Raw genomic sequence first — 21,438 nt, forward strand, 5'->3', positions numbered from 1 at the left:
GGTTCACCAATTAACTCCCGGGATGGGGGACTGTCATATGATGAAAGAATGGGTCGACTGGGCTTGTATTCACTGGAATTTAGGATGAGAGGGGATCTTATAGAAACATATAAAATTCTTAAAGGATTGCACAGCCTAGATGCAGAAAAAATGTTCCCAATGTTGGGGGAGTCCAGATCCAGGGGTCACAGTTTAAGAATAAGGAGTAGGCCATTTAGGACTGAGATGAGGAAAAACTTTTTCAACCAGAGAGTTGTGAATCTGTGGAATTCTCTGCCACAGAAGGCAGTGGAAGCCAATTCACTGGATGTTTTCAAGCGAGAGTTAGATTTAGCTCTTAGGGTTACAGGAATCAAGGGATATGGGGAAAAAGCCGGAACGGCGTACTGATTTTAGATGATCAGCCAAGATCATATTGAATGGCGGTACTGGCTCGAAGGGCCGAATGGCCTACTCTTGCACCTCTTTCTATGTTTCTAGAGCCATACAGCATGGAAACGGGCACTTTGACCCATTGTTAGAGAGGTTCACTGTTAGAGAACCCAAGTTGGTATATTGGCCCCATGTGCCTGCAGTTGGCCCATAGCCTTCCTAACTCTTCCTATCCATATATTTGTCCAAATGTCTTTTATGAAACTTCAGTCAGATCAGTTTTTATTCCTTTTGATTCGATTCTTGCTGGGATTCAGAGACTCTGCATTTTAGCCCTCATTACTCCATTGGGGGATTTAAAAAAAATCACATTAATAAAGAATCTTTCCTAAATTCACAGTTCTGCGAGTAAGACATTTCTGAACAGCTGTTCCTGCTGTAACGTGGAGCAATGCAGCAGACAGGAGCACAACAATGTTCAGCAACGACAGGAGAGATGATTAGTGACATCATGGTCAGTGGTCAGGATATGGGGATTACTCCCTTTATTAGATCATCTGAGAAGTCGGCACGCGAGACCTTTTACAAGCACTTATAGAGGGCCGTCTAACCTCAGCTTAATCTCCTAACTGACTGAGACCACCCCCACCAACTTCCAGGGCACTTCACTGAAATGCCAGCCCAGGTTGTAGACCTCCGAGGACAATATCCGACTTCCCGGAGTTCCTCTAACAGATCGTATGTTGATGCAGATTCCAGCGCCTGCATTCTCTTGTGTCACCTTCTAATTCGTCCGTTAGGTTTTGCATAGAGAATCTCCTCCCTATTAAAGATAACCCTTTTAAGGAAAATAAACTGATAAACAACTCTCCAGGTCAGGCTGCGACCCACCGATAAACTGTACCAGATACACAGCAAACATTAAAGTCTTGGAGAGTATTGCAGGACAGAGAGATCTGGGAGTGCAGGAGCATAGTTCCCTAAAAATGACGCCAGGTGGACAACGTGGTGAAGCCGGCATTTGGCACACTTGCCTACATTGGAAAGGGTATGGAGTACCAAGGGGTATAGTACATCATGATGCAGCTGTAAAAGTAATTGGTGACACAACAGGATTGGAAACCAGAACCCTTCCACACGTCAAAGAGTCATAGAGCATGGAATCAGCCCTTGGCATGTTCCATCACACCATGTGAATCAGTCCTTGGCCTTTGGCATGTTCCACCACGTTATGTGAATTTTTTTAAATCCCAGACATCTCCTTTAAAGTTTAAAAGATATAACGTGATGAAGTAACTCAGGGGGTCAGGCAGCATCTCCTGAGAAAGTGGATTGGCGGCATTTCAGATCGGGACCTTGCAATACCATGAAGCCAGCCCGAAACATTACTTATTCATGTTCTCCAGAGATACTGTCTGACCTGCTGGGTTTCCTTTTTGTAAACCAGCATCTGCAGTTCCTTTGTGACTCTTTTAAACTTTACCTTGTTTTAAGAACAATTGCTTATACAACACAAGTATGTTACAAAAAAATTACAAATTTATTCTTTAAAAAGTATATTGGTGCAAAATAAAAAGTAAATCAAAAATAAATCTCAGTGGAAAACATACATCAAGATCAAAGCTATTGCTATCAAGATGACCATCCTCCACCATGGTGTTGATGGAGGGCCATACTTAAGGGCGATTCAGGCCAATTATTCCACCCCCGCTTTCTCAGAGAACATTTCTGCTGAGTGGTGTCGCTCAACAAAGTGACTGGTCCCACGGTCTGTTCAAAGTGTAATGAAGCAAAAGCCATTGTCCTTGCTCAGAAAACACTCCTTTGGAGAAATGCAGAACAGAACATGTCACGCCATTCTTGACAAATAAAGAGTCGTGCAAAAGGCAAATTCTATCTCTTCCATTCTCAAAGTGAGATTTGGTTGGCATGCAAGAGAAAAGCCATTGTGTTTGCTGCCTTGTTTGACTTGTTAGTCGCTTCTGTTTGTGCAGCAGTGACTGTGTTAGGGTTTATGGCAGTGATAACAAGGACATGAAGCGGATGCAATGGTGGCTGGCAGCACTATGCAGTTGCATTACCGTCATCCTGTGAGTCGTCCTCCATCCGGTCCTTCCCTCCGCTCTCCACGCCCGAGGTATGGGAGCTGCCGTGGCTGGTTGTTGAGTTGCAGGACTTGAGCTTCCGGTGCAGGATGTGCGCGCTGAAGCTGTCCTCTGGCCCGAGCTCCCGGTGCTTGGTGTCCACCTCAATGCCAGAGGTGTGGGAGCTGCCATGGCTGGCTGTGGAGTGCCTGGAGAGTCGTTTGTGCTTCATGCTGCCCGCGCTGCTGCCACTGGCTCGTGATCGCTTGTCCAGGTGCTCAATGTCCATCTCCATGGTGTCACTGATGTATGATTCCCTGTACTGCTTCTTTTCTGCAAGATAATAATTACATTCAATTCTCCAATGGAGAGTAATACCTCTTCCTATCCCCTGTTCCCCCACACCAGTGCACACACATTTCTCCCAGCATGAAATTACAAGGATGGTGGATGTAGCCCAGATTATCACACGAACCAATCTCCCTTCCATAGACTCATCTACACTTCACACTGCCGTGGCAAGATCCCCAGCATAATGAAGGATGTCTCACTCAGGTCACTCCTCCTTCTCTCCATTGGGCAAGAGGTACAGAGGTGTGAAAGATTTAGGGGCAGTTTCTTCCAAGCTGTTCTCAGGCAACTAAACAGTACTATCACCAACTAGAGCGCTGACCTGACCTACCAGTTAATTAATTGGAGACACTTGGACTATCTTTAATCAGAACTAGCCGGGCGTGGACCCGTTGGGCCCAAACCTCTGCTGCGGGCCACGCAACCCTCCCCCAACTGAGCCTCCCCCGGGGCCGGGGGCGGGCAAGGGGGGAGAGGAAAGGGGAGAGTGAACCACTCACCTCGGCCGGGGGCAGCCAGCAGCAGGAGAGCTCTCCTCGTCCACCCCCCCCCCCCTCATTGACTGCAACTCCCGTAACTTGGGCGGGTCCCGCCCGGGTCCCGCCCCCTCTGAGCAGTAACCCACCCCCAACTGCACACGCGCAGACCCGGCGGCCATCTTGTGTAAGTATTATAAAGTGTAAGAAAATAACTGCAGTTGCTGGTACAAATCGAAGGTATTTATTCACAAAATGCTGGAGTAACTCAGCACGTCAGGCAGCATCTCAGGGGAGAAGGAATGGGTGACGTTTCGGGTCAAGACCCTTCTTCAGTCTGAACGGGCCCCAACGGGCCAAGATCAACGGGCCCCAACTACACAGGCACGGACCCGTTTGTTCTGCGCACGGGCAGATCTGGTGGCCATTTTACGTAAGTATTAGATCAACAGGCCCCAACTGCGCAGGTGCGGACCCGTTGGGTTCCCATTGTGACGTTGAACACGGCTGATGGGCAGGGCAAGTGGAAAAGGGATTTATTAAAATTTTAAAAGGTGATTTTTAAAGTTGAGAAAGTGAAAAACTTTTAAAATATAACAACCATTTGGACCGCAGGCCAATGGTGAATAAGGTGGGCCTGAAATTGTTGCGCTATCGTATACCATTTTGGCTGAAGATACAAACAATCTCCCAGATGTTCTAGTGGCCAGAGATCCTAGGGTGATGGAGGAACTGAAGGAAATTCACATTAGGCAGGAAATGGTGTTGGGTAGACTGATGGGACTGAAGGCTGATAAATCCCCAGGGCCTGACGGTCTGCATCCCAGGGTACTTAAGGAGGTAGCTCTAGAAATCATGGACGCATTGGTAGTGTAGGAAAATAGTGTAGTCTGAAGAAGGGTCTCGACCCGAAACGTCACCCATCTCCTGAGATGCTGCCTGACCTGCTGAGTTACTCCAGCATTTTGTGAAATAAATGGATGCATTGGTGATCATTTTCCAATGTTCCATAGATTGAGGATCAGTTCCTGTGGATTGGAGGGTAGCTAATGTTATCCCACTTTTTAAGGAGGGAGAGAGAAAACAGGAAATTATAGACCAGTTAGTCTGACAACAGTGGTGGGGAAGATGCTGGAGTCAATTATAAAAGAAGAAATTGCGGAGCATTTGGATAGCAGTAACAGGATCGTTTCGAGTCAGCTTGGATTTACGAAGGGGAAATCATGCTTGACTAATCTTCTGGAATTTTGTGAGGATGTAACTAGGAAAATGGACAAGGGAGAACCGGTGGATGTAGTGTACCTTGACTTTCAGAAAGCCTTCGACAAGATCCCACATTGGAGATTAATGTGCAAAATTAGAGCACATGGTATTGGGGTAGGATACTGACATGGATAGAAAATTGGTTGGCAGACAGAGAGCAAAGAGTGGGGATAAATGGGTCCCTTTCAGAATGGCAGGCAGTAACTAGTGGGGTACCGCAAGACTCGGTGCTGGGACCGCAGCTATTTACAATATACATTAATGACTTGGATGAAGGGATTAAAAGTAACATTAGCAAATTTGCAGATGACACAAAGCTGGGTGGCAGTGTGAACTGTGAGGAAGATGCTATGAGGTTGCAGGGTGACTTGGACAGGCTGTGTGAGTGGGCGGATGCATGGCAGATGCAGTTTAATGTGGATAAGTGTGAGGTTATCCACTTTGGTGGTAAGAATAGGAAGGCAGATTATTATCTGAATGGTGTCAAGTTAGGAAAAGGGGATGTACAACGAGATCTGGGTGTCCTAGTGCATCAGTCACTGAAAGGAAGCATGCAGGTAGAGCAGGCAGTGAAGAAAGCCAATGGAATGTTGGCCTTCATAACAAGAGGAGTTGAGTATAGGAGCAAAGAGGTCCTTCTACAGTTGTACAGGGCCCTGGTGAGACCGCGCCTGGAGTACTGTGTGCAGTTTTGGTCTCCAAATTTGAGGAAGGATATTCTTGCTATTGAGGGTGTGCAGCGTAGGTTTACTAGGTTAATTCCCGGAATGGCGGGACTGTCATATGTTGAATGACTGGAGCGACTAGGCTTGTATACACTGGAATTTAGAAGGATGAGAGGGGATCTTATTGAAACATATAAGATGATTAAGGGGTTGGACACGTTAGAGGCAGGAAACATGTTCCCAATGTTGGGGGAGTCCAGAACCAGGGGCCACAGTTTAAGAATAAGGGGTAGGCCATTTAGAACGGAGATGAGGAAAAACTTTTTCAGTCAGAGAGTTGTAAATCTGTGGAATTCTCTGCCTCAGAAGGCAGTGGAGACTAGTTCTCTGAATGCTATCAAGAGAGAGCTAGATAGAGCTCTTAAGGATAGCGGAGTCAGGGGGTATGGGGAGAAGGCAGGAATGGGGTACTGATTGAGAATAATCAGCCATGATCACATTGAATGGTGGTGCTGGCTCGAAGGGCCGAATGGCCTACTCCTGCACCTATTGTCTATTGTCTATTGTACTTCGGGAACAAATCTATCCACAAACCCATATACAAATATATCCACAAACCCACATATATACAAGATGAGAATGTTAGTAATATATATAGATTTACTGGACTTTATCTTGCACGAAACGCTGTACCCTTTATCCTATATCTGTACACTGTGGATGACTTGTTTGCAATTATGTATAGTCTTTTTATTGACTGGATAGCATGCAACAAAAAGCTTTTCACTGTATGTGACAATAATATACTAAGCTAAACACCTTCTCCCACCACCCCAGTCACCCCATTCATGATGCCTGGCTGTCTCAGTTACTCCTGCACTGTGTGTCTTTATTGGTAAACCAGCATCTGCAGTTTCTTGTGTCTACGCCAGTCACACTGTTTCTCCCCCCCCTCCCCCCCTGCCCGTACGCTCATCCCCCATCCCAGTGTCTTACATTTCCCTTTTATCTCCCTCTTTATAAACAATGGGTGCAGGAGGAGGCCATTCGGCCCTTCGAGCCAGCACCACCATTCAATGTGATCATGGCTGATCATTCTCAATCAGTACCCCGTTCCTGCCTTCCCGTAACTCTCCCTCTGGCATTACATTTCACTACCTCACTTCTCTCCCTATCTGACATCCTTTTGTCTCCCTTTCACCATCACAGCCTTTGTCACCCATTCCTCCCATCTGCCAAGCAGCCCGTATCATCTGTACCCATCTATCACTTGCCAGGCTTTGTCTGGCCCCACCTCTCTTTTCCAGCTTTCTTCTCCCTACTTCAAGTCTTGAGAAAGTCCTTGACCCAAAACATCAATTGTCCATTCCCTCCACAGATGCTGCCTGGCCCACTGAGTTCCTCCATAACTGTCTTGCTCAGTAATAATATCTTGTTTCGGGTGACACAGTGGCACAGCTGGTTGAGTTGTTGCCTCAGAGCACCAGAAACCTGGGTTCGATCCTGACCTCGGGTGCTGCCTGTATGGAGTTTGCATGTTCTCCCTGTGACCTCATGGATTTCTGCCAGATGCTCTGGTTTCTTCCCACATACTAAAGACATGCAGGTTTGTAGATTAATTGCCCTCTGAAAATTGCTCCTAGTGTGTAGGGAGTGGATGAAAGGGGGATAATATAGAACTAGTGTGAATGGGTGAACGATGGTCAATAGACAATAGACAATAGGTGCAGGAGTAGGCCATTCAGCCCTTCGAGCCAGCACCGCCATTCAATGCGATCGGCGTGGACTCGGTGTGCCGAAGAGCCCTTGTAATACTGCGTCACTGAGCTGGACTAAAAATAAATGCACCAATATATATTCCCAGAAATTACATGCAAAATGTCCGTTATCTGTCTATAAAAGTGTTAAAATAATTTAAAATGGTAAATTAAACAATCAATAAAATCAGAGCAAATGGAGAGTTAATATCCATTCAAGGTCTTCATGTGCTATGCTTTTCTGAAAAAACATCCATGAATTATCCTAAAAACCAATGGAAAAATTCTGACTTGGCTGGAGGTCAGTCTTGCAGAGGAACTTTACGCACACTCAGATTACACAATTCAGCTGATTGTCACAGCTCTGTGTGAGCACATCAACACTGGGAATATTAAGGCCTTCAAATAAAAACACTACTGAAGGCTTTACAAATTTCAAAAGGATAATGCAATGGATGAAATTAATAAGGCTCACACAGTCTTACAGCATGGAAGGTGGCCTTTCCGTCCAACTTGTCCATGCTGACCAAGATGTCCCATTTCAGCTAGTCCTATTTCCCTCTAAATCTTTCCTATCCATGTACCTGTTTAAATATTGTTATTGAACTTGCATCAACTATCTCCTCTGGAAGCTCGTTCCATATACCCACTACCCTCTATGCGAAAATGTTGCCCCTCAGGTTCCTATTAAGTCTTTTCCCCTTTACTTTAAACCCATGTCTTCTGGTTTTTGATACCCTCACTCTGCATAAAAGACTGTGCATTTACCCTATCTATTCCATTCATGATCTTATACACCTCTGTAAGATCACCCCTCATCCTCCTGCGCTCCAAGGAATAAAGTTCTAGCCTGCCTCACCTCTCCCTTTAGGTCAGATTCCTATTAAATCTTTCCACGTTCACCTTAAACCTATGCTATCTGGTTTGCGAATGCCCTCCCCTGGGAAAAAGATTCTGTGCATTCACCCTACCTTTTCCCCTTAATGATTTTATACACTTCTATAAGATTACCCCATCCGCTCAAAGGAATAAAGTATTCCGGTTTTAACATTACCTTCATTCTCTTCCAGCTTCCTGACCTGTCGTAGGACAGGTTGCAGGTTCATGTAGAGGCGATGGCTGTTACTGAGGAGCTGGAGCAGGTGCCTCGAGCGCATGGGGCAGCCGGTGTAGTAAATGAGTTTCCTGGCTGAAGGCAAACCGTCCGGCAAGATCTCAAACTTCTTCCCCTGGAAACAAACCTGTGCAGTTAGCATGGAGCAAATAAACCCTGTCCAACTTTATACAGAGGACAGACACAAAATGCTGGAGTAACTTAGCGGGACAGGCAACATCTCTGGAGAGAAGGAATGGGTGACGTTTCAAGTCGAGACCCTTACTGAAGAAGGGTCTTGACCCGAAACTTCACCCATTCCTTCTCTCCAGAGACGCTGCCTGTCCCGCTGAGTTACTCCAGCATTTTGTGTCTTATCTTCGTTTTAAACCAGCATCTGCAGTTCCTTCCTACACATTTAAACAGAGGTCGACAGATGCAGTCTTTTGTGAAGAATTATAAACCAATTTAATAATGCAACTTTAAGGTAGTTTAAGGGATTTCTCAGGGTTAATCACAGGTACTGACCCTCGACTGTCAAAGAGATCTATAGGAGGCGCTGCCTCAAAAAGGCAGCCAATATCATACACCCACACCACCCTGGTCACACTCTCATCTCACTACTACCATCGGGAAGAGGTGCAGTAGACTGATAACCATGACCATCAGGTTCAGGAACAGCTTCTCTACAGCAACCATCAGGCTCTTGAACACTACACAACACTCATCTCAGCAACTATAATCTTCTACAGACTGTAGATGCACTACAGACTTTGGTTTTGTACGATTGTGATTATCTTGTATTAGGGTTCATAATTCATTGTATTACTGACTATTAAATGTTGTCTGGGTGTTACTGCATTAACAGGTCTGTTAAGCTGCAGTAAATAAGAATCTCAATGTTCTGTTGCTAGTACACGTGATAAACACTCTTGAATCTTAAATAAAACCGCACTTCTAGAGCCAGAAGGAACCATTACATCGCGTTACCCAGACCCTTTACATTGTGTGCATGTGGTGTCTATGAATAAAAATGAAGGTAGATGGCTAAAATATTTCAAATTCAGATCAGAAAGCCCCACTGGGGCAGCAGGAAGTCATATGGATCCATAGATCCAGCTTCAACCCTGACCTCTATCTGTGTGGACTCTACACGTTCTGCCGATTATAGTGAAGATTTCTTATGGGCATTTTGGCTCCCTCTCTCATTCCAAAGATGTGTTGGTGGGTTATTAATTGACTGTTGTGTATTGCACCTGGAGGAGAGATGTGGCAAAAGAATTGGGGGAGTTGAGGGGCATTTCAAGAGAATCAAAAGTCAAGTCAAAGGAATTTAATTTTTGTATGTACCAATAACCGAACAATAAAATTCTTACTGGCTGCAGTATGGTCATGGGAAATCATTGATGAGGGGGTTAAGATAGTAGCACTGAGGAACTGCTGCCACAACCATAATGGTTTACTTTGTGGTGTGCACAATTCTAGCAAGGGGATGGTTTGGTTTCCGATCTCCTCGGACTCCTGTCTTACTCTGTTCCGTCAGTATCTCGTTGAGCCAAGTGCTGCCTTGAAAACACTGGCAGCCAACCACATCTCATCATCGTAACTTAGCAAAGCTTCGGCCAAAGGTCGAGTGAGAGCTGGAGCAGATTGGCCTCGTGTGGAAGTTTACTTGAATTTACAATGGGTGGAGTTTTGGTCATGCTGCTATACGAAAGATGCCACTAAGCTGGAAAGAATGCAGAAAGGATTTGAGGATGTTGCCAGGACTCAAGGACCTGAGCTATTGGGCAGGCTAGGACTGTATTCCTTGGAGTGCAGGAGATTGAGGGGTGATCTTATAGGGAAAATTATGAGGGGAATAGATAGGGTGAATGCACAGTGTCATTTTCCTGTGGTAGAGGAATCAAAAACTAGAGGCCATAGTTATAAGGTGAGAGGGGAAAGATTTAATAGGAACCCGGGGCCAACTTTTTCTACACAGACGGTGGTGGGTATATGGATCAAGATGCCAGAATAAAAAACTGAGCCAGGTACAATAGCAACATTAATAGCAACATGTAAATAGCAACAAGTACATGGATAGGAAAGGTTTAGAGGGATATGGGCCATGGGCAAATGGGACCAGCTTAGATGGGGCATCTTAGTCGCATGGACGAGTTAGGCCAAAAGGCCAGTTTCCGTTCTCTATGACCCTTGGAAACAAAAGATAGCATCTATGAGCGGTAATTTCTATTTGATAGCACACCTCCAGCACCGTGCTGATGGCTGATTAATGGGATCCGAGTTGGCCGGAGTAGGTTTATCCTGACTTTTGAGAATAGGTCTCACTTTGGAATTGTGTGGAATATTTCCAACACTGCAACTGAATGGAAACATTTTGGCAAGAGCACTGGCTGCTTTCCAACAAATCTCTAGCGTGTAACATCTTCAATGCAAGGTGAATTCTTGTGCAGACTGTGGGAATGAAAACTTGGCAGGGTAGCTGAGCAGATGTGTGGAGATGAACAGCGATTTTCTGAAATTACCGTGTCATGCAGGTATTGAAATTTCTTGGCAGCCTTGTGGTGATGATGAACTCTTCACCAGAGAATTGCCAAGTGGTCAAATTAGGTTGCCACGTGATGTGTGACTGTCACCAAGGGAGGTTATATTGTAGGATGCATGTTCCAAACCGCTGTGTTCACAAGCTATCTATTTGCAGCAAGATACATATAATCTGGCATCCTTGAGAATTTGGTGGTGCCAGACTGCCGAATGTCTGGCGTATTAGATTTTTCAGAGACATGGAAGTTGCAAGATGGCACCGGAATGTGGCAACTCTGAGTGCTGTTCCTGAAGAGGATCTGTTATACTTGTGTAGTGTATGATTTGACTGGATAGCACTTCACCGTATCTAAATTCACGTGACGTTAACCTAAACCAACTAACTACTGCTAATAATGCACCAATGTCTTTAAACTGAGAGCGAGGAAATGGTCCCTGTGTTTTTGTAAGTAATGTGGAAGCGTGGACTCTAAAGCAACATGGAAACAGCGTCCCGGTGAGTTTTAAAAGGATTGTTGAAACAGGGTCCTTGGAAAGTGATTTGGGGAAGGATCCCGATTGTGTTTTCAAGGAGTGTAGCTGGGGCCCACTATTTGCATCGTAGGCAAAACCATTTACAGGAATACAGGAATACAGAGCTTTGCTCGTAAAGGTTATAATTCACTGGATTGCAATCACAATACGCAGCCTAATGTCATTGAGCTCTCGAGTCATAGAGCTGTACAGAATGGAAACAGGTCCTTCAGCCCACCTTGTCCGTGCCGATCAAGTTAACATTCTGGGCTAGTCACAATTGCTTGTATTTGTCCCTCGAAAATCCTTCCTATCCATATACCTATCCAAATGATTTTTAAAAGCCATAATTGCATCAGCTTCTGTAGCTTCCTCGAGCGGCTCATTCCAGATACGGACTACCCTTAGAGTGAAAAAACTGCCCTTAACGTCCCTGGAAAATCTCTCCCCTCAGGCATATGCCCTCTAGTTTTAGAATCCTGTCCTCAGTTAAAGGAAACAGGCTGAGCTTTCACAATAACCATGTCCACCAAGATCTCGTACACCTAAATAAGTTCATCCCTCGGTGTCCTACGCTCCAAAGGAAGATGTCCCATTTATTCAATCTCTCCTGACAACCCAAGTCCACAAACCAAAGCAACAACCTTGCAAATCTCTTCTGCACTTTTCCCAACTTAATAACATTGTTGATTTCAAGTCCACCACTTCACCTCGGTTTTGCAAATTTATACACATGTAAAAACTTATTCAAATATCCTATCCACAATAAAGCTATATTTCAACTGTGCATTGGTGAATGGTACTTACACGAATTATGTTAGAAAGTGCAAGCGCTGTCTGGTAGATGGAGTGTGTTTCTTGAAGTGAGAGGTGGAGGAGAGAGGGAGGGACAGAATTTGAAAAGCCACTCAATGGTGTGGTTTATACAGGACAAGGCAATTGCACTGAAGGAAGTTTTGGCTAAACTAAGAGTTCCATTATATGTACTTATCTCTGTAATAATCCAATATCATGAAGCTAAAAGAGCAGGAAAAAAAATTAACTTGGTTGTGTTTATTGTTATGATTCCTGCTTTCTTATCTTGTAAACTGGATAAGTAGCAAAAAGCCATCCACACTTCTGGAAAGGATTGCTACTCTGTTAATATTATATTGTGCACATCGCCAGTTTATCGATGTGTATTTTTAGAGAACTTGTATCTCGCCTCTTCACGTATAGACAAAAATGGTATATATCATAAAATAGCAAATATTAAGAAATATAGAGGATCAATTTTACATGAATCAGTTTTTGGCCATCAAGGGAGATGAAGAGTCAGTGTACAAGAGAGAGATAGAACTTCTAGTTGAGTTGCGTCACAATAACAATCTCTCGCTCAATATCAACAAGACCAAGGAACTTATCATTGATCAGAAAGGAGAAATCAGGAGGCAACATGTTTGTTTTCATTGGTGGGCTGTTGGCAGAGAGAGTTAGTAGCTTCAAATTCCTGGCCATTAACATCTCTGATGACTTGTTCTGGGGAGAAGGCCCGCCACCGCCTCTATTTTCTTCGAAGTTTAAAGAGATTTGGCATTTATCCGAATGTGCTCACAGTCTTCTACAGAGGCACTGTGAAAAGTATCCTCACTGGTTGCAACATGGCCTGGTGCAGCAAATGCGACACACAGGAATGCAAGAGACAGCAGAGTGGTGGACTCAGCCCTCCACTCCATCAAAAGTATCTGTACAAGGCGCTGCCTCAGGAAGGTAGCATCTATCCCCAAGAATCGCCACCGCCCAGGCCATGCCCTCTTCTCGCTGCTACCGTCAGGCAGGAGGTACAGAAGCCTAAAGTCCCACACCACCAGGTTCAGGAAAAGCCACTTTCCTCAATCAGGTTCTTGACCCAAACGGCACAATTCTAATCCTATCTCGACCAATGCTATGCACCTCCTCTTGCAATACCATGGACTTGTAGGGGGTTTTAAAAATTATGTTTTTGCACAGTCATCTTCTTTCTTTTAGAACATTGTGTGTAATTCATGTATAATTTGTTTTTGTGGGCTCTCTGAACCCCTTCCTTCCCAGATTTCCACGGAGACAGGCAACCATTATTGCAAGGAAATACTGTAGATTCCCCTTCTTCTTCAAGTCAGTGGGAAGAATAGATGTGCTAGAAAAATTTCCGACTTACCACAAACACAAGCTTGCCAACGTTAGACCAAGGAAAATCATACAACAACTGTTTCGATTCACCCACAACCTGGAAAAAATGACATGGTGTGAGAAATACAGGCAGTCTGTGTCCTGATCGCACTTCTTTGGCACCGAGGTGAAAAGAGCAAGGAAGGAGTGTTAGAGTCAGAGTTTTACAGCATGGAAACAAGCCCTTCAACTCACCCTGTTCATGCTGGACAAGTTGGCGTACTGGGCTAAACCCATTTGCCTGCATTTGGCCGATAGCCCCCTAAACCCTTCCTGAACAGATATCTGTTTAAATGCCTCAAAATTCACAAATGTATCTGCTTCTATAGCTTCCTCTGGCAGCTCATTCCAGATACAGGCAATCCTCTGAGTGAAAAGTTTGTCGCTGAGGTCCCTCTTCAAGTTTTCCCCTCTCACCTTAAGTCTATGCCCCATAGTTTTATAATTCTTTACTCTGGGGGGAAAAAGATTGCGAATGTTCACTTTATCCATGCCACACATGATCTTGTACACCTCAATGAGGTCACCTTTCAGCCTCCTATGCTCCAAGACAAAAAAGTCCCAGCCTATCCAACCTCGCCCTATTTCTCAGGCCTGCAAGCCCAGGTAACACCCTGGTGAATCTCTTCTGCACCTTTTCCAATTTAATGGCATTCCAATGACAGAACTGCACACGGTACACCATTGTGTAAATATCGCTGGCCACATACAAACTGGAGGAACAGCATCTCATATTCTGCTTATGTGGCTTACAACCTAATGGTATGAACGTTGAATTTTCCAACTTTAGCTAACTTACCTACAAACAACCTCCCACACCACACCCCCCCCCCTTTTCATTAATTAATTCATTTATTCCTTCCACCTTTCTTCCCTATGCCCTACTAGGATTCACACCCATTTTCAACTTCCTCTTATCCCCTGTCCTTCCACCTATATTCCTTCACGATCTTCATCTATCCTTGCTTCACACCATGTCCTTTCATCTCTGGCCTTTGTCCAACCATCTACCAATCAAACCCACCCCTCCCCCCCCCACTTGTATTCATCTCTCACTCGCCAGGCTATTCCCTGCCCCCACCTCTCATCCAGCTTTCTTCCCCTCCACTCCCCACCCACTACAATCAGTTTGAAGAAGGATTCCGACCCGAAACGTCAAGTATCCATGTTCTCCAGAGATACTGCCTGACCTGCTGAGATACTCCAGCACTTTGTATCTTTTTAACAAAGTCAAAGACTTGTCATTCCTTCTTCTCCCTCCTGCCATCCAGTAGAAGGTACAGAAGTTTTGAAGAAGCACACCACCAGACTCAGGAACAGCTTTTTCCCCTCTGTTTTCAGGCTTTTGAATGGTCCTTCCATAAACTCGGGGTACTGTCCAATTCACCTCTACCCCATTGAGGACATTGAAATTTGTGTCTTCCCCCTTTACTCTTTCTATTGTATTTGAGTTGGACTTGATTGTATTTATGTATGGAAGTCTGATCTGTTTTTAAAACAAAGCTTTTCACTGTACCTCAGTGCACGTGACAATTATAAAGCTCAACCCAACTTATGTACTCAACTCAATGATGCAGCTGTGAATAATCGAGAGAATCAATATTGGTTATTGTGCAAATCCATTTCCCTAGCCCATATTGTTTCAATGAATATCAAAGTAAAACTCAAAGCCTGAGTTCTGTAAAGACCATGAGAGTAAAGCACAAACAGCTGAACATTGTTTCTAGTTAAAGTCGATGGCTCAGAAAAAATTGAGCATTTTAGACCGATTCTAATTTTGGATATGCTACGGAACTACTGCGGAACTAAACATTACAGTGATTATACTGCAATTATGCTGCACATTAGTCCTCTCCTGCCTTCTGTGAATCACACAGGGCAGAAGTTAAAACAACACAAAACTAACTTTGTCTTCTTCAAGCAAAGCTGCTAATTTTGTGAACAACCAATATAAATGTAGAAATTTTAAAGAAGGAGGATTTCATTCGAGTCAGATAAACTGTGCCATCAGCCATTTGCAGTGCACTGAGAATCTTAGAGCTGAGTGGTTTCGTGGAATGGGTGTGTGTTTAAGTTCTTTAATGAACCATGTTATCCAGACCAGAAGAAATTCCTTTACGCTGATTCTCTGCAGACGAGGAGTTTCCCTTTCCTGACACTGGCATAATCTCCACCCCTGCGGCCGACACAGGAAGCAATTCCAATGAAGTTCAACTGAAATTGTTACCTTTAAGTAAAACAACAGCAATGTGATATGAAAAAAAGGGCAAAAGAATTTAAAGTAAAAGCAAAAAGCACCAAAATGCTGGCGGAACTCAGCGGGTCACGCAGCAACTGTAGAGCGAATGGACATGGAACTTTGGGGATTTTAGTTTAGAAATATGGCATGAAAACAGGCCCTTAAACCCACCGAGTCCACACTGTGTAGCCCATTTCCCTCTAAATCCTTCCTATTCGCATATGTGTCCATAACTGACTTTTAAAGGTGTAATTGTATCCACTTCTATGGCTTCCTCTAGACAGCTCATTCCAGATGCGGACTGCCCTCAGAGTGAAAACATTGCGCATGAGGTCCCTCTTAAATCTCTCCCCTGTCACCTTAAGCGTATTCCCTCTATTTTTAGAGTCCTCTACCCTGCGAAAAAGACTGTGAGCGTTCACTTTATCCATGCTCCTCATGATCTTGTATACCTCAATAAGGTCAGCTATGCATCCTACACTCTAAAGAAAAAAGTCTCAGTCTATCCAACCTCTGACTATAAGTCCACAAATGTATCTGCTTCTATAACTTCCTCTGGCATCTCTTTCCAGATACAGGCAATTCCCTGAGTGAAGGTTTTTCCTGAGCTCTTAAATCTTTCCCCTCTCACCTTAAGTCAATACCCTATAGTTTTAGAATCTTTTACTCTGGGGGTGGGGGGGGGGCGGGTGGTGGGGGGGGGGGGGGGGGGTGGGAACATTGCGAGTGTTTTTATCTATGCTATTCATTATCTTGTACACCACAATGAGGTTACCTTTCAGCCTCCTACGCTCCAAGAAAAAAGTCCCAGCCTAACTAACCTCAGTCTATTACTCAGGCCTGCAAGCCGATGTAACATTCCAGTGAATCTTTTCTGCACCCTTTCCAACTATCCTTCTGACAGCTGGGCGACCAGAACTACATATAACCACACGCTGTGCAATGCAATCTTTATCCCCAGGAATAATCAGCCCTTACAAAGTAGTGCATGGCAAAGCTATTGAGCTGTTTTGGCATTTGCACCATCCTCCATCAACAGAGCTCCTGTTTACCTACACAGAAATTCAAGACTTCAATTGGACTTGAACTGTTTTGCATCTTACCTGAAATATCTGAAGTCCTTGAAGGGTTAAACCCAGCATCAGTGAGGCATCAATCTCTCTCTTATCCTAAACAGAACAAAGTAAAATCAGACGACGTTCCTGTGCAGCAAACATTGTTGCAATTCCTTCTCCTGATTAAAATTAAAATTAAATGTCCCTCGGCCAATATTTCACTAGAGTCATAGAGCATGGAAACAGACCTTTCGGCTCAACTGGCCCATGTCGACCATGATGCCCCATCCCACTTGCCTGTGTTCTGCCCTCTTGTATTATGGTTGTTGATGTGTTATTGATTATTATATATTTATCCATGCGTTTTCCATTAACACACATGGTAAGCTGCAGCAAGCAACAATTTCATTGTTCAGTTGCCAGTACATAAGACAATTAAATTCTCTTGACTTGACCCTTCTAATTTGGGAGGCAAGGTTTGCGTGTAGGTACAGATTAATAAGAGTTTACATGTAAAAGAATGGGCTGCTCAAAAGGCAGGTTTATCCCAGTGTACTCTTTACTCTTCTGTGTTAAACAATAACAGGGAAGCAGATTAATTTTATTGCAACCCAGCAAACAGCAACATAACATTCAAGTCTATTTTTGTTTATACGTTACTGCACCTCTAATGAATTGTGAAGGCAAATCAACCAAGCCTAATGCTGATCATGCTGTGACCAACTCTTAGGTTTGGGTGGCCTCAACTGTTGCTAAATAAAAATAGAAAACAAGATACTGAAGCCACGGATGTGACCTATATAGCATTTGACTAAATATTATCACTTGCAGTAAACGCTGCTCCCTCCACGAGTCTGTACCTTAACGATGGAATCTCAACCTACTAATCTCCATCCCTGAATCACTTATTATACAGTCACAAACCACAATTTAGAGTCACAGAGCTATACAGCATGGACATGTACAGCATGGCCCTTCAACTTACCTTGTTCATGCCAAGGAAGTTGACATACAGGGCTGATCCCATTTGTCTGCATTGGTCCATTAACCTTCTAAACCCTTCCGATACAAATCTGTCCAAATGTCCTGTAATTGTATTCACTTCAATAGCTTCCTCCGGCAGCTCATTCCAGATATGGACTACCCTCAGAGTGAAAAATTTGCCCCCGAGGTGATTCTTAAATCTCTCCCATTTCACCTTAGGCCTACGCGGTAAAAAATATATAACTGGAGTTCCACTCGCTCTTTCATCTCCAACACAACATGCATTGCTTTATCATTTACCTGGACTGTGACTTGCCCAAACTACGGTTGGCAACACTGGTGGGACTGCAGGCAGCCATTCCAAAGACCTGGTCACAGATAACCTTCCCAAGTTGGGAAGACAGTCAGACAAAAAGAAAATGGATAATTCTTTCAGGTCGTCTGCACTGTCAATAAACATTCAGAGTATCCTGTTCAACTGAAGCTGCAAGTTACACTGCCAGAGGAAGTAGTTGACACTTCTGGATAGGTACATGGATAGGAAAGGTTTAGAGGGATATGGGACAAACCCATGCAAATGGAATTAGCACAGATGGGGCCACTTGGTCGGCATGGACAAGAATGGGGTTAAGAGGGAAAAATAGATCAGCCATGATAGAAAGATGGAGTAGATTGAATGGCCAAATGGCCTAATTCTGCTCCTTTGTCTTACGGTCTTATGGATGAATTGGGCCAAAGGACCCGTTTACATGCTCTATGACTCTCTGTACATTCTGCTCCTTACCTTATACAGTCTGTAATAATGAACAGCTACATCCTCCAACTGGACAGCCTCTTTGACGTATTTGAGATGTGCTTCTGTGGCTGTAAGTGCATACTGGTCCTTGTGCATATTTGGAATGTGTTTCAAAATATACTCCTTGCCCCGCTTGGTAACCACCTACAGGTGTAAATTTTAGATCCAGCATCAGTTTGCATCTTATTATTTGATCTTTGATACTCCATAATCCAAAAATCACACTGATCCCAAAACAACATTGCACGAGGGAACTTTACAAGGATAAAGGAACTTTACACGGATATGACCTTTACAAGGTCATAAAGCCATAAGTGATAGGAGCAGAATTAGTCCATTCAGCCCATCAAGTCTACTCCGCCATTGAATCATGGCTGATCTATCTCTCCCTCCTAACCCCATTCTCCTGCCTTCTCCCCAGAACCCCTGACACCTGGATTAATCAAGAATCTATCTCTGCCTTAAAAATATCAATTGAATTGGCCTCCACAGCCTTCTGTGGCAAAGAATTCCACAGATTCACCACCCTCTGACTAAAGAAATTGCTCCTCATCTCCTTCCTAAAGGAACGTCCTTTAATTCTGAGGCTGTGACCTATAGTTCTAGACTCCCCCACTAGTGGAAACATCCTCTCCACATCCACTCTATCCAAGCCTTTCACTATTCTGTACGTTTCAATGAGGTCCCCCTCATTCTTCTAAACTCCAGCGAGTACAGGCCCAGTGCCGATAAACGCTCATCATATGTTAACCCACTCATTCCTGGGATCATTCATGTAAACCTCCTCTGGACCCTCTCCACATCCACACCCTTCCTCAGACATGGCGGACAAAATTGCTCACACTACTCCAAATGCCGCATGACCAGCGTCTAAAAGAATCTCAGCATTGCATCCTAGTTTTTGTTTTCTAGCCCTCTGGAAACAAACGCTAGCTTTGAGTTTGCTCCTGCCCCAAAGTGTAAACAGTGGAATTTAGCCCACTACTATCATAGAACATGAAATAGAGCAGCACAAGATTAGACCTTTCGGCCCACAATGGCTGTGCCGAACACAATGCCAAGGCCAACACTTACCTGCCAGTACATAGTCCATACCCCTCCATTCTGTGCATACCTGTGTCTATGTAAAAATCTCTTAATGGCATTGGCCATCATATTTGCCTTCACCACCACACTCGGCAGCATGTTCCAGAAACTAACACCCTCTGTGTCAGAAACTTCCCACACATATCATGTTTAAACTTTCCCCTCTTAACTTAGTATTTGATAAAGGGGAAAAAGGTTCTGACTGTCTCCCCTATCTATGCCTCCCATAATTTTATATATTTCTATCAAGTCTCCACTCAACCTCTAGCGTTCCAGAAAAAATAATCAAAGTCTGTCCAACCTCTCCCTGGAGCTAACACCCCCTAATCCAGGCATCATTCTGTTAAACCTTCTCTGCACCCTTTCCAAAGACTCCACATCCTTCCTGTATTGGGCAACCAGAACTGCATGCAATACACTTCTGTAATGTTCAAGCAAATACTCATTTGTAATCATTTGTACAACCATGTTCAGTTACACACTGATGTTAAAGCCGCCTCAGCTTTCAGTGGAATTTCAAATAGAACTTAAATGTTTCCAAAAAAATCTTGGTTTCCAGATTCTTCAGCTCTTGTGAGTTGGCACCACACCGAATCACTGGCGTTCTGGGTTCCATGTTCATATAAAGAGATAAAGGTTTTAGGTTGTTCTTACCCAAGGAGGGAAGTAAGCTTCAGGCTCAAAGTATTTCCCATAATGTTTGTGGCGTTTGTGGTTTCCGAGGTCCGCTTGCAAGGCATAGGCAGCAAGGAGAAAGTATGCCTCTTCACGAAGCATGCACTGGGACTGGAGAACCTGTTTCCGGAGATGCCAGTAATAATAGTATCTTGCTGTTTTGTCGCTGCAAAGGGAGATTGAAGAGATTAGAATCAATGGCCGCTGTATATCCATGTACCTATCCAAAAAAAATGTAAATACCACGCTCATATTTGCCTCAACCACCACCTCCAGCAGCACTTTCCAGACACCCACCACCCTCTGTGTAAAACAACTTGCTCAGCACATCTCCTTTAAACTTTGCCCCTCTCACCTTAAAGCTATGCCCTTTAGTATTTGATTTTTTCATACTGGGGAAAAAGATTCTGATTGTTTACCTTATCTATGCCTCTCATAATTAAATTCTATAACCATGTCCCTCGTGATCTTGTGCACCTCGATAAGGTCACCCCTCAGCCTTCTGCACTCCAAAAGAAAAAGAAGTCCAAGGGCTTTAAAGGCATTATGTGAAGAGTGGTTTTGGGGAAGGCTGTGATAGATTCATGAACGGGATGATCGAATCGAGATTTAGGACAGAAATGGGATGCGGTATCAGTAGGCAGAACCCTTTGCCGTAATTTTTCAGATTCTTCTTGCACTGTTTCTTGTGCAGATAATGAGGAAATAGTTATAGAATATAAGCAAATGGCAAAACAGTTTCACTTCAGCTTGGATTAAAGACACGAGTCATTCCACTGAAGCAACAGGAACATTTGTGCACGCTCCAAAATATTTCATTACTGAAAATTGATAGACACTAAAATTTGTATTTTAAAATTTAACAGTTGTAAACTAATTTACAACTATCCAGTAGACATTTCCCTCTCTATCCCCTCCCCCTTCCCAGTTCTCCCACTAGTCTTCCTGTCTCGGACACTCTAACTTCAGATAGTCCCTGCTTTCCCTCTCTATCCCCTCCCCCTTCCCAGTTCTCCCACTAGTCTTCCTGTCTCGGACACTCTAACTTCAAATAGTCCCTGCTTTCCCTTTCTATCCCCTCCCCAGTTCTCCCACTAGTCTTCCTGTCTCCGACTCTAACTTTAGATAGTCCCTGCTTTCCCTCTCTATCCCCTTCCCCTTCCCAGTTCTCCCACTAGTTTCCTGTCTCGGACACTCTAACTTCAAATAGTCCCTGCTTTCCCTTTCTATCCCCTCCCCAGTTCTCCCACTAGTCTTCCTGTCTCCGACTCTAACTTCAAATAGTCCCTGCTTTC

General features: G+C 44.1%; 1 protein-coding gene across 1 annotated transcript in view; it reads right to left on the bottom strand.

Moving 5' to 3' along the window:
• frmd6 (FERM domain containing 6) overlaps positions 1-21,438 on the bottom strand; it is a 113,906-nt gene that overhangs the window by 12,706 nt on the left and 79,762 nt on the right. Inside the window, exons 6-11 of the mRNA XM_078406701.1 lie at positions 20,123-20,309; positions 18,371-18,526; positions 16,651-16,716; positions 13,298-13,366; positions 8,023-8,197; positions 2,454-2,789 (exon numbers count right to left, since the gene is read on the bottom strand). Coding sequence (XP_078262827.1) covers positions 2,454-2,789; positions 8,023-8,197; positions 13,298-13,366; positions 16,651-16,716; positions 18,371-18,526; positions 20,123-20,309 — 989 coding nt within the window. The remainder of the gene's footprint in view (positions 1-2,453; positions 2,790-8,022; positions 8,198-13,297; positions 13,367-16,650; positions 16,717-18,370; positions 18,527-20,122; positions 20,310-21,438) is intronic.

The sequence above is a fragment of the Rhinoraja longicauda genome, chromosome 10, assembly GCF_053455715.1.
Source record: "Rhinoraja longicauda isolate Sanriku21f chromosome 10, sRhiLon1.1, whole genome shotgun sequence".
NCBI classification, from domain to species: Eukaryota; Metazoa; Chordata; class Chondrichthyes; order Rajiformes; family Arhynchobatidae; genus Rhinoraja; species Rhinoraja longicauda.